Source organism: Cyrtonyx montezumae, unplaced genomic scaffold, assembly GCF_038088225.1.
Source record: "Cyrtonyx montezumae isolate F1298 unplaced genomic scaffold, pur_monq_1.0 scaffold_36, whole genome shotgun sequence".
In the NCBI taxonomy this organism is placed as follows: Eukaryota; Metazoa; Chordata; class Aves; order Galliformes; family Odontophoridae; genus Cyrtonyx; species Cyrtonyx montezumae.
In genome coordinates, this window is record NW_027072041.1 from 9,866,428 (window position 1) to 9,878,607 (window position 12,180).

A 12,180-nucleotide genomic window follows, 5' to 3' on the forward strand; every position below is an offset into this window, starting at 1 on the left:
AAGCGTACACAGGATGCAGTGTGGTTAGCTCAATCCTACCACAAGAATTTCTTTTAGAATTTATTTCTGCCACTGGCTTTTGGAAGGGCCTGCTCATATGACAAGTACGTTATACTGCAAAGCTGAGGGGCTTGGCGTACTTCTCTTGCTCTGAGCAATGGATGAGACATCAGGAACCAAAATTACTTTTTCCATCCTCCTCTTACGCGAATAAAATTGTCGTGTGTGTGGTGTGAGCCTAGGGCTTGGATTATAGAAGAAAAAGTTTCTTCGTAGTACTTCAGGTCCAAGAAGAGACTGTATTTGCTGTGTTATGCAGCAGCCTATGTGCTGTGTAGGCCATATCTGCTCCCAGTGACCCTCCAGATCTCCCTGGCAATGCCATGCCCTCCTGCGCACTGAGCAGCCTTGGTGCTGCCACAGGCCATCAGTGCTGCTGGCTGCTTCATGGGCACCATGGCTGTAATGGGGCTTTTTGGGAAGCATGAGGTAGGTGTAATCTGAGGATAACAGACATGCTGCTCCTGCCCCAGCTGGCAGCTCTCCAGCATGGCAGGGCTGGGAATGTGCCAGGATTTGTAATGACCCTGAGAAAAACAGATAAGAGAGAAAGAAAAGTGTGTGCTGTCCCAGATCTCACTCAACAAATCAGTGTTTTCCTTTTAAACTCTTTGAAAGGAGCTTTACTGCCAGGAGTGGGAAAACAGTAGAGGAAGGAGTGATTAAGGAAAAGACACAGCTTAATTGTTCCATCTTCTGCAAAGTGATGGGAATTAAAGTGTTCAGGCAGTGACAGAAACGTATGGCAGACCAGCACTGTGTGAGGTAGTAGAAGCATGTGAGCACATTCAAACCAGCAGCTTTGCTCTGCTGTCTGTGGTTCTGTCCATGAAAAACAGTTTGAGAACTGACTTCTGCACTGTGCAAGCCAGGTGCTTGTGCTGTTTTTGAAATTTAGACACAAAGGTCCTCTGACTTTGTCCTGTAGCACAAAGGGGAAAATGTACTAAGGCTGCTTACATTTTACTCTTACTATAAATGCTAATTATGAGGGTGAAACAAGAGGAGCTGGAGAGTGGGTGTTGGTTTTGGTGAGGCTTTCTGTATTTGTTGTTTTCCTTTGGGCTCAGTGCTGGGTCAGTAATGGAGTAAAAGCCTTCAGACTGATCAGTGTCTACAAGCAAAGAAGACATGCTAGAATGCAAGGTAATGCTTGTGCTGCACATATTATATTCATTATAATATGTTAATTACTGGTGTTCCTCAGTGTGGCAGAGCAGCCTAGCTTTTTGAGTGTAGACAGATTTGTAAATAGAAGATGCTGCAAATAAGTGCTAGAATACAGATTATTTCACTAATCTAGAAGTAGAGGCTTATCTTTAGGTCTTGTAGGATTCCAGATCCCAGAGAGACACAGATAAAATATCCTTCTTTTTTTTCTTTTTCTCCCTCTTCCCATAGGTTCGCCATCGGTGGTGTGAACTTGTTGTTAAACACAAATATGTGCCTGGATATGGAGATGTTGAGAAATTTCTCAGAGAAGATCAGGTCAGTTTTGATATAATCAGCATTTTCAATATAATCACCTTTTACACCTTCTTGTAACCTTTATTGTGAAACTAAAAAACTTGTTATTGCATCTACTTTTCTGCATTTGAAACGTTGAGTAAGTATTCAGGTTCTGTCCTTTCCTTAAACACTGTAATTTAAGGAATCTACCTAGGTATAATAAGCCCAATAAAACACGCTAACCTTACGGTAGGTGGTAAAATAAGGTATATTCTCTCCCTCTGATTCCATTATATGCAAGCCAGAGGTAACAATGATGACAGGAAAATGCTTCTCAGCATTGGCTGGATTTGCAGAGTTACAAAAGCAAGACTAGTTGTGAATATTAACCTAAGTAGGTAACATTTTCAAGAAAACGAACAGGAGGAGAAGCATAGCACTGTTATATTCTTGCAGAGAATGCAGGCGTCTTCACTGTTAGTGAGACAGTTCTGAAGGTTTTAAGAGGCCAGCCATACAGAATGTCTCTACTGAGGCTATTAATGTAAGGTACTACAAGCTTATGGTTGTAATTGTACTTCTGCTTTGTTCCTTTGATTTAACTTCCATTTATTTTTATTCTCTATAAAATCAACACCTTCACTGCCTAGGATGATGACTATATTTAAAAGAGATTTATAAAATAGAAAATGTTCCAAGGTAAAAATCATGAAGGTTTTCATGCCTTTGCCTTTTATGTTGAAAATGAACAAAGATATGTACCACCTGTGAGGTTTTTACTTTCCGACTAAATTCTGTCACAGTGGCACAACCTCTTATGTTCATTCCTCCAGTTCTGGAGCATACCTGCCTATTTACATATCCGCCAAATACAGTCCCAAGACATCTTGGCAAGTTTTTTTATTTAAAGAATAAAGCACCTCCACACAATGCCCCCTCCCCCTCCCCCCCAGGATATGACAACATCATTTATGACAACGAGGAGTTATATATATTGTGCTATTGTGTATTTTAATCATATGGAAGGATGCAGATATGTTCCAGCAGAAAGGGGGGAAAAAATCAAGCTCACACAAACAAACATTGATTTGCTTTATGTTTAGAACAAATATGGTTATAAATAAATACAAATGTTTTCTGCAGTGCAGGGAAGGAATTTTTGCAACATTTTTTTTCATGTAATCTTCAAATTCTTTCGCTGAATTTATTCCATATTCCAACTATAGAAACAGTTTATGGCTCAGTCAGGTTCTGGAATCATTACAGCTCAAATCAGAGTGATTGTGTATCCTTACTGATTGTGAGAAATTTGGAAATTCTTCATTTTTTAAGTCTGAAAAAAATGCAGATGTGGCCGTTGTTTGCTGAATTACAAAAACTCAGAATGTTTGTTGCATTTTAGTGCAAAGGTTTAGGGGAAAATGATTAATACTGGGTAGAGAATGTGATTCCTATTAAGAAAAAAGTTCAATTGTTTTGAAGTTCTCTATAGAAACAACCATAACCCAGCTCCAAGGCAGTGTGCCTGGTGTGATCTGCAGCTGCATATCCTGGAAATCTGAGGTTTGGGTCTCTGGATGCAGGAGAGTGTGGCTAGGGCACTGTCACAGCACCTCGCAGACTCATGTCCAACTGAGGCTACTTCCTTTAATTTCGGTCAGTATTAAACCATACATTTCACCTTTTGTCGAAGCTTAATTTTTAATCTCACCAGTCAATCCTAGAAAATGTTGAGGTATGATAAACTGTGTTTTTCAATATTATTCCAATTTTTTCCTCTCTTGCAGCTGTCCAAGCATTAAGTAAAACTGTAAAAGTTAATATGCTAAGCTGCTAATTTTTTTTCACACGTGTAATCCCGTTTTGATAAGTGCAGCTTAACACAGAATTCTTATAATTTGATTAAAAGCTTCCATCTTCAGGGAAAAAAAAGAAAAGGCAATATCTAATGCATTTCCCATGAAATTGGCCAGTGCTTTGCTACCTGCCATCAAAGGGGCCCACATCCTACCCCCATGTGCTTGGCTGTCTGCTTTTGACCAGGATGAGTACTAAGGGACATAGTCCTTACAGAAGGTCCAACCATATCTCTGATGTAAAGAGGAAACTCTGAAATACAGATCTGTCCACACAGTATTGATTTTGAGTTACAGAACTGCCAGGTGGGAATTCTGTTGTGGGTGTTCTAGCTGATGTGCTCTTTATTAGCGTGTGTGGAAAGGTCCCAGTTGGAAAGAAAATGTGTATCCTGTTGAAGGAAGGACAAGTTGTTTTCTTAAAGGGCATTTGGAAATATTTCAGGTAGTGTATAAAAGAAAACAGATTTCAACTTCAAAAGCAGCAAGAAAAATGGGGTGAAAAAGCATTTTCTTGTCACGACATTTCTTAAATTAGTATTCTCTTTTTACACACTCAGTAAAACACATAGGCAATCTTAGGCCACAGAGAGACAGAGGAAACTACATTCTGGGGAAAGGTATGTAATAGAGTATAAGGCCTTTTCTGTGGTGTTTTTGGATTAAATGAGTATTTGGAGGTTAACAAAGTAGAAACTGTCCAGCTAGTCGTAACAGGATGACTGTATGCTGTGTTCCTCTTTCAGGCAATGGGCGTGTATCTGTATGGTGAATTAATGGTGAATGAAGATGCAAAGCAGCAAGAGCTTGCGTACAAATGCTTTGCTGCAGCACGAGAGCAAATGGACATGTCCTCAGCCAAAGTGGTGGCAGAGATGTTATTCTGAAGAGGTGAGTTTTCTTTTTAAATTAAACGCTTTGATCTTGCTTCATTAAGAAAGAATATGCAGAGCTCACTGAAGGCAGTAAACTTTGACATACTACATAGCTTGTGGCTGCTTAGCTCGAGACATAACTCTTGTTTAAATATCTTCTTTTCAATTTTTTTTATTTTTTTTAAGCCCATCTGCTGGAGCATGAGTTAAATGTGTAGGCACTTGCTGGAGAGCATGAAGGTGCTTTGCTGTAAACTTTGTGCTGGACTGTATGAGAGCAAGGTTCCACCTACAGTTGTTTTCTATTCTGTATTCTTAACCATCTACAGCATACCCTATGCAAAATTGCACCTGCATGAGAAACACTTCTGTTTAACAAAGCACATGCTGACTGTACAGGTAGCAGCACGGTCTTTGAAAAGAATCTGAGCCCACAGTGGAATTGCAGAGTTGTGCACTTCAAACCAAATCTGAATAATGTGAGAACAATTTGTTAATTTAAGCATGTAAAGTGTAGTCAGGTGTTTGGAGACTGGTTATAAGAGTAGTGTTAATAAGCTAGTTAATGTCATACATAACCTAACTTGTATTTGAAATTAATTGAGAGGATTCGGTAAAGAAGAAGCAAAATTGCAAGAAGTATTCACAAAATTATAAATACTAATTTGCAAAGGTACTTGCCATTTCTCAGTCTACTTGAATTGTTTTGCAGTGTTTGTACACGTGTTAAACACATAGCCAATTAGGATTGGTGTGAATATCTCTTCCAGTATACTGCAGTTTTTTGCTTCATGGTATAGCTCATCTGACAGACTAATTGCCCTGACTGTTCTCATACCCTTATAGTTGGTTTTTGGTTTCAAACTGAAGGCAAATTTAGCAAAATCATTTTTTTCTAACTGGTACTTAGCAGGACTCTTGATTATTTTTTTCTTTTCTCCCATTCAAGCCTGTGTATGGGGCATAACTTGATTTTAAGTTCCCCTTGAATTCATGGTATTCAGTTTTGTGAAGTACAGCAGACACCATGAATACAAGTTTGTTTATGAACAGTCATGTTCAGCATAGACAAGCACTATGTCTGCCAGAAAATCTTCATGGGAAATGTAGTAGAGACTGAAGCATGCCAGGGTAGCATGCTATGGGGAGGAGCTTGCCTTCTAAATAAATAGGGCTAAGGGACTTGCTTTCATGATCTCCTGGTTGTCAGGGACCTACAATAATTTGAGTTATATACAGCATTTTATAATCGGGTAGATGCCAGGAATAGGAAGATGCAGTTCGTTCTGGTACTACAGTACTCGACACCATCTTTCTATATTTCCTTAAATAATGGCATAAACATTTCTACAACTACTGGTGGTAAGTATCTGCCTATCACAGGAATATTATGTATTATCTATGCACAATAGTCTAGAATTGCCTGTTTGACTTTTTAGACAGATTAGAAATGCATGGTGAGCTATAAAATAAAAGGTGCCACTAGGAATGTGTCTGTGTGACTGCACAGCTTTCTTTTAATGTTGTGGCTGTTTGGGTTCCTGGCATGATGATTTGTGAGTTAAGATTAAAATCACATTGCCAGGGATTACCACATAGCCATGACCGCAGCTGCTACTCTGAAAATGACCATAACTATCTGATAACATGAACATTGTGGCATCCTCTCCGTCCATTAAACAAAAGACCTAAGAGGAAAGGAGCAGACGCATCGTGGAAGAACTTCATCTGATAATTAATGGTACTGAGATGGAGACCTCTCTGGTGAGGTGCAGAGCTTAGCTGATTGGTGAACAGTGATTGTTTCCCTCTTTGTTCACAGTGGCTAAGTTCTGCACCTGGAGAGAAGGTGAGATGAGGATGTTTCTTAAGTGTCAGCCTGCACAGGGTGGAGAGTATTCACAGCTTGACGGGCAGCTTTGCAGTAGGTGCTGGTGTGCCAAATACAGTGTGTAGACACTAAGAGGCAGAGACAGTTGGAGAGGACCAAAGATGCTTTAGCTGAAAATAAACCACACTCCTTAACTTCCGTCTGACTGCAAAAATAGGGTATTTCCTACAGTAACTTCATTACCGAGTTTCTCTGAAGGTCAGGGGAAATCAGTGTTCGTGATGTTAAACTGGAATTGTCTGTAAAGCTTTGTTTTGTAGGCTCTTCGATGGATGTGTTTTCCCTGCAGCTGTAGCTTAGCGCTGTGTATCGTTTGCAGGAAATGGTTGTTTCCGACTGGAGCTGCCACTTACGGCTGCTGCTGTTCCAAGCGTGGATGGACCCGTCCTCCGGTGCCTACTGAGCTGATATCAGTTCTGATTTTACATACTGGCTCAGTTCAGCAGGAACAGGAGTCGAGCCCTAGAGCAAAAAAAAATAAAATAAAATTGCCTTTGCTGAGAGCCTTTGAAAAATGTTGTTACTGTTTTCTCTCTAAAATCAAGTTAGTATACATTATGCTGTCTGACGCTAAACACCATACTCTTAAGGTGGAAAAGATACCTCAGTACTGTTTAGAGAACTGTTGGCTTGTGACAAGAGGTATGTGGACATGTATAACATTGCACAGCATTACCTTAGTAACACCTCCACCGTTATTTTCAGAGTAACCTGCTAATAACTGGGGGAATTGTTTGTTCTTTGGCTCTTCTGTGTCTTCTCCAAACATCCTTGTGGTAGCTCTAAGGAGATCTCCCTTCCCAGTACCCAGACTTCTATCACAGAAGATACAGGGGGAAACAGTGCGTTAAAAGTAGAAATTCACCTTTGTTAACTTTGTAACCACAGTTATGCTGTACTGGCTACCTAAAAAAATAATAACGTTTGAGACTAATGGGCCAATCAGGAATACAGAGATATTGCTTTATTGTGACAGAGTAATAACTTTTACTGCTCTTTCCCTTGCAGGAAAGATCACAGAGAAATTCTTTTAATGTATCTCCTACTAAACCTCGGTGGTGCTAGGATTTCATTGACCCAAGACATCAAAGGAAGGATTAAGTGACTGCTAAAACAATCAGCTTACAGAAACATTTACCTTTCAGTGTTTGTTTTCCAGAGGCTCACTGTAACCAAGAACAGGTAAAAATGCACAGAAGCAAACCAGCTTTACACACACACACACACACACGCACACACACGCAATCTCTTGTGGTTCTAGGTAGTTCTTACATACAACCAGTTTGACAGGAACTGATGAAATCTGATGAAACTTTATTCTGTACTTTTGTTTGTAACTTCTGTGTCACTTCAGAAAATTCATGTAAAGTCAGCTGGATGGCGAGAGTGGGGAGATTAATTGGAAGATGGAATGGTCTCTGGAAAGTGACCAGCCATTCGTCTGGTGATGGGCTGGGACCGAAGGAAAGATTAAAATTTTGTCCCTGTCTTGTTTAGGTTAACTTCTACCAAAAATGTACCTCTCAAATTCTGGAAGTGTTTTCCATAGCCCTGTTCTACTCTTTTGTTTGTTTGTTTGTTTTTTGTTTTTGTTTCTTGTTTTGCAGTGATCTATCAAGTGTAGCTGTTCTTTTCTAGGACTGACATCTCCACTGATTGCAATGCAGCTATTCCTATCAGAAAACAAGACTTTAAAACACAAACATTTGTGAACGTGCTCACTTTGTACTCTTACTTCCTGTTTTACGTCCAATCCTTGTAATAATAAAAATGTTTTTCAAAGATGTGTGTTCTCTTCACTGAATAGCAGTTCAAAGTTAACTTGTAAACCTAAGGAAAAAAAAATCATTTTCAGTTTCGCAGTAAGACAGAAGAAGCTGAAAGTGGTTAAGAGATATTAATAAGAAAAAATACACAGGAGAAGTCAGTGCATGCAGTCTGTTAAAAGCCTACCTCACTGGTGACATGAGCTCAAGGAGTCCCATCCCTCTTCACTTCTCTCTGCTGCCTGACCTCCCCTCTACAGGCACAGTGTTGCCACCTGAGTTACAGATCAGTCAGCAACTTTTGAATGTAGCAGGAGTTGGGAGATTTACCAGGTGCCTGCTGATATACTGCAACAGCATGTAAAGCGGTTACACTTACAAATGTATTTATTAAGGCATCCCACTTTCTTATTAAAGAATTGCACTTTTTTTTTCCCCACGGTTTTTCTGCAGAGGGCAGTACTCTGAAAGCTACCTGGTACCTGAGATCATGAGATGTTCCATGCTTTGCAAATATCACCAACTGTCTTTAAAAACAGTTACTTTTCTTACCTTTTTTTCCCAGATGTTTACTGAGGGCAGCTTGCTGCAGCTGTTGCAGTCTGTTTAAGCAGTGTTAGCCTTTGAGCACTGGTGGTCCTCACACAGCTTTGTCCTTCACTGTGCGCTGCAGCAGCTAAATGGACAGCAAATAAAACCCTAACAATGCATAACCTAAAAAAATGACAGAGGGAGCAGCCCTTGCCCTGCAGCTGGGGCTGCATGCTCACTTGTGCTAATGCAAGCTCTGCTGAATGGAGCAAGGCTTCAGATTACAAAGTTAGAGTGACTTCACATGGTTCTCTTCTAGCTGTCGATGTCAGTAACTGAGACTTACATCTATGCAAGGGTGGCTTCATTAGCCTGATAGAAGCAGTAGCATGAATTTCAAATATTTGTGAATTGTGTAAAAAGCTATGAGAGTGAAACACACAAAATTATATTTAATTTTTTATCTGAGTTTTAGTAGAGCCTGGTGAGAAGTCTAGAAAAAAACTAAAAGTCAAAAGTTTTGTGCTACTTATTTTTCTCAAAGCTCTCCCAGTGTGTGTATACCTACATTAGTTTCCTTAGAGAAGGCTGTTGTGGATACTGATTAGTTTTGGAGTAAATGATAGAAGGAAAAAAAAAATTATTGTAACTTACTAAAATCATCACTTGGAGAGATATCTTACCAGGTGATACATCTATCTGTGCCTGACTGCCAGCACTTAAAATCCAGTGAAATCACCATCTTGATCTGTAAACAGTCTTTTTATTAATAGAGGCTTGTACCTGGGGAATGTTGCAGCGTTGTTGGAACCCTTTGGAGGTGAATGCCAAGTCTCTAAGAGCAGCAGACATTGCACACTAGTGCATGTGTCTATGGACAGCACTGGCAGGCATGTAGCTGTGTTCTTGCCCTACTTGCTTACATCTCATCCTGTTCTGTTTCGTAGCCAACCCAGTCTGAATCAAATAAAGCATTCCTCCCCCCACCTCTCCCAATTTAGTCCTTTCCATACTGATGGCTTTGCCTCGGGTAGCACTGTGGTCCCCGTGCAGGAAGCGGGGCCGTGTCCCATGTATTGCACCAAGACAGCAGATGGTTGGGATCTTACTGATGCATTAGCATTTAACTGTAAAAAACGAACCTCAGATTAAGCTGAAACTGTGCCTGTCTGAGGAGCTAGGCAAGGAGCACCATCTGTTTTCCTGAGGGTCACTTGCTTAGAGGAAAGCAGCCCATAAGGAGAGCGTGAGTGAGATAGTTCGTGCCCCCAGATGAGACGCATTCCTGATCATATGCTTTCTGTTAGGAGCACAGCTTAAAACATACCAATTTGCTGACAGCAGTTCCTCCGCTTTGTTTTGTCTTCAGCTTTGCTGGGATGTATTTGCAGCTGCTCCAGCTCTGTTCTTTCTCCTTTAAGGGGGAATTAAGTGTACCAGTTTGCACGTTCCTCTCACATAATGGGAGGAAGCAGATCTGGCCTGCAGACAGCGCTCCCCAGAAGTGCCACCCTAGTGAGAATGTTGAGCCTGGGGCATGAAGTGTGGATTTCTGCCAGCAATGACGTGTGGTGGCAGAGGGGCTATGGTGGGCAGCTCAGCCCTGGTGGCACTGCAGCTACAGCTGGGCGACAGGCAGACCGAAACACGCTTTGCTAATAGGAGAGATTTTAAAGCAGTTTTTTTCTGACCACAAATATGCGTGTACAGCTGAAAACAAAGGGTGCTTTGCAAAGACACAGCAAACTGTGTTTTGCTACACAAAAGGACAAAGGACTTCAGGAGGCTGGAAACCACTGCTCGGTGAACACAAAGAATAATGGGATGTTGGGCTGTATGAAAAAGGGTCCTGCAAAACAAATAATTTCTACAGGGGCCATGCCATCATAGTGTGTAATGCAGATCACTGCAGCCAGACAGCTTATATCTTCACAGCTAATGGAGGTTTAGCTAGTGAGCATTAAGTCAGTTCCATTACAGAAGATTTTAGTAATCGTGTTTAAATTAGTGGGAAGGAAACCAGGGCGTCTTGGTATAAACTAGCAGTCACATTACTGAGCAGCTATTTGTTTGTTTCCTTCTGCTAGAGTATTAGTTATTCTTCAGAAGATACCTCTTCTGCACTTGAGAAGTGGCCATACTCGGTTCAGCTTTCCTTCTTCTTTCTCCCCTCCCCCCACAGAGCAGTGCCTACTACCACCACAGTTTGGCGCCCCAGGCGCTCCCTGCCGGCACAATGCAGTCTGGGTATCCGGAGTAGGTTCTTCACCAGAGGGCAGTGGGCATGGCCTTAAGCTGCCAGAGTTCAAGACAATGCTCTCAGACACAGGCTTTGAGTATTCCATGATTCTATGGTTCTCTGTTCTGTGCAGAAGCTTCTCAAGGCAGTTCCTTCCAGAAGTACCCAGGGAGGCCACACTGCTCTGGCCTGGTCCCATTATCTGCTGCAGGGCAGTCCAGGCCTCGTGCTGTGGCTCTTTGCTGCCTGGTGCTGTGGCCTGGCTCTGTGTTCAGTGTCCTTGCTCCCATGGGCCTGTTTCCATGTGTATGGTTTTGAAGTCAGGAATAGCTGTGTGTGAATTATCTGGAAGCATTTAGATCTTAACATCTGTGACTTAATTTTTTTCCCCAGAGCAAAGTACTTCTGTAATGTAATAACGTGGTTCTGCAATAGGACTGCCATTTGACATAAACCCACACACAGAACACAAAACATTACTCTTTAATTCACTACAAACCTGATTCCCGGACACCGAATCTCAGAATCTAAAAGCATATTAAATCAGTGATGTTTTTTTAAACAAATCCAAAATAACCATCAATGTGGCACTGCAGTTCCCAGTATCCATGAGATTTTATGTCCCCTATGGTTTCAGCAGACACATATGTGGGTTACAGGCAGCTATGTTCCTATCCCCAGTCTTAGATGCCCAGACTGGTGCTCCAGAGAACAGATTTACTGCAAGGAAGGACAAGGAAGTGAACAGAAAAGGAGCCAGAGTCAGCTTGAATCTCACCACTAGCCCACCAGGGTGAGGCAGATAGCGATACTGGGGCACACACTCTGATGTGGAGGTGGCCCTTGTTTCAGTGATCACTTCATATTGGAATAATTATTTCAGGAAGCTCTCTTGCTGGCACGCTGAGGTTTTATGCGGGTGAGACACTGGTTCATAAGGAAATTGAGATGTCTGCCCAGTGTCTGGGAAATAAAATGTGCTTATCCATCTCCCACAGCTAAAACTGTCTGCATATTGCTACACAGCAGTAAGTCCTGATTTCCTTCCGCCCATAGCTGCCACCAGAATAACTGACGTTTGCCATAGCTGTTATTTAAAGGCATCAGTAGCAGTTGTGTGACAATACGATCTGTCCTGATCACTTATGATTTATAAAGCAGAACCTCGTTCTCAGCTCAGCACAGTTCTGTGTTTGCCTGCTCCCCAGTCTATTGTTCTATGCCTTTGCTAACTTCCCTGAGCTGGGAGGGGTGCTCTAGTTTAAAACCATGTTTTTAACAGACAAGAACCAAAATTACCAAAAATGACCCCCTTTGACCCAGAGCACAGCAAAGACAGTTTTCTGGCACATTCCCTAGGTTCTGAGGGTCCTCTCCTCCTAGCACAGCCAGGGAAGAGGCACTCACTCTGATCAGCTGAAGAACAGCACCAATACTTCAAATTCATGACAGAAACCTGAACAGACAAAGAAATGATGAAACTGGCACCCCAACACACAGCGTACGACAGTCC

The 12,180-nt window shown here is 41.5% G+C and overlaps 1 protein-coding gene across 4 annotated transcripts in view; it reads left to right on the forward strand.

Annotated features, from left to right (window-relative positions):
* Nucleotides 1-12,180, forward strand: part of AOPEP (aminopeptidase O (putative)) — a 296,802-nt gene that overhangs the window by 153,739 nt on the left and 130,883 nt on the right. For 3 of the 4 annotated variants that reach the window (XM_065745670.1, XM_065745673.1, XM_065745672.1), the window contains 3 exons: nucleotides 1,462-1,548; nucleotides 4,112-4,256; nucleotides 7,140-7,913. In XM_065745670.1, coding sequence (XP_065601742.1) covers nucleotides 1,462-1,548; nucleotides 4,112-4,252 — 228 coding nt within the window. In that variant the 3' untranslated portion in view covers nucleotides 4,253-4,256; nucleotides 7,140-7,913. Of the gene's footprint in view, nucleotides 1-1,461; nucleotides 1,549-4,111; nucleotides 4,257-7,139; nucleotides 7,914-12,180 lie in introns of those variants that run through there. The other variant, XR_010622734.1, reaches the window with a different exon arrangement.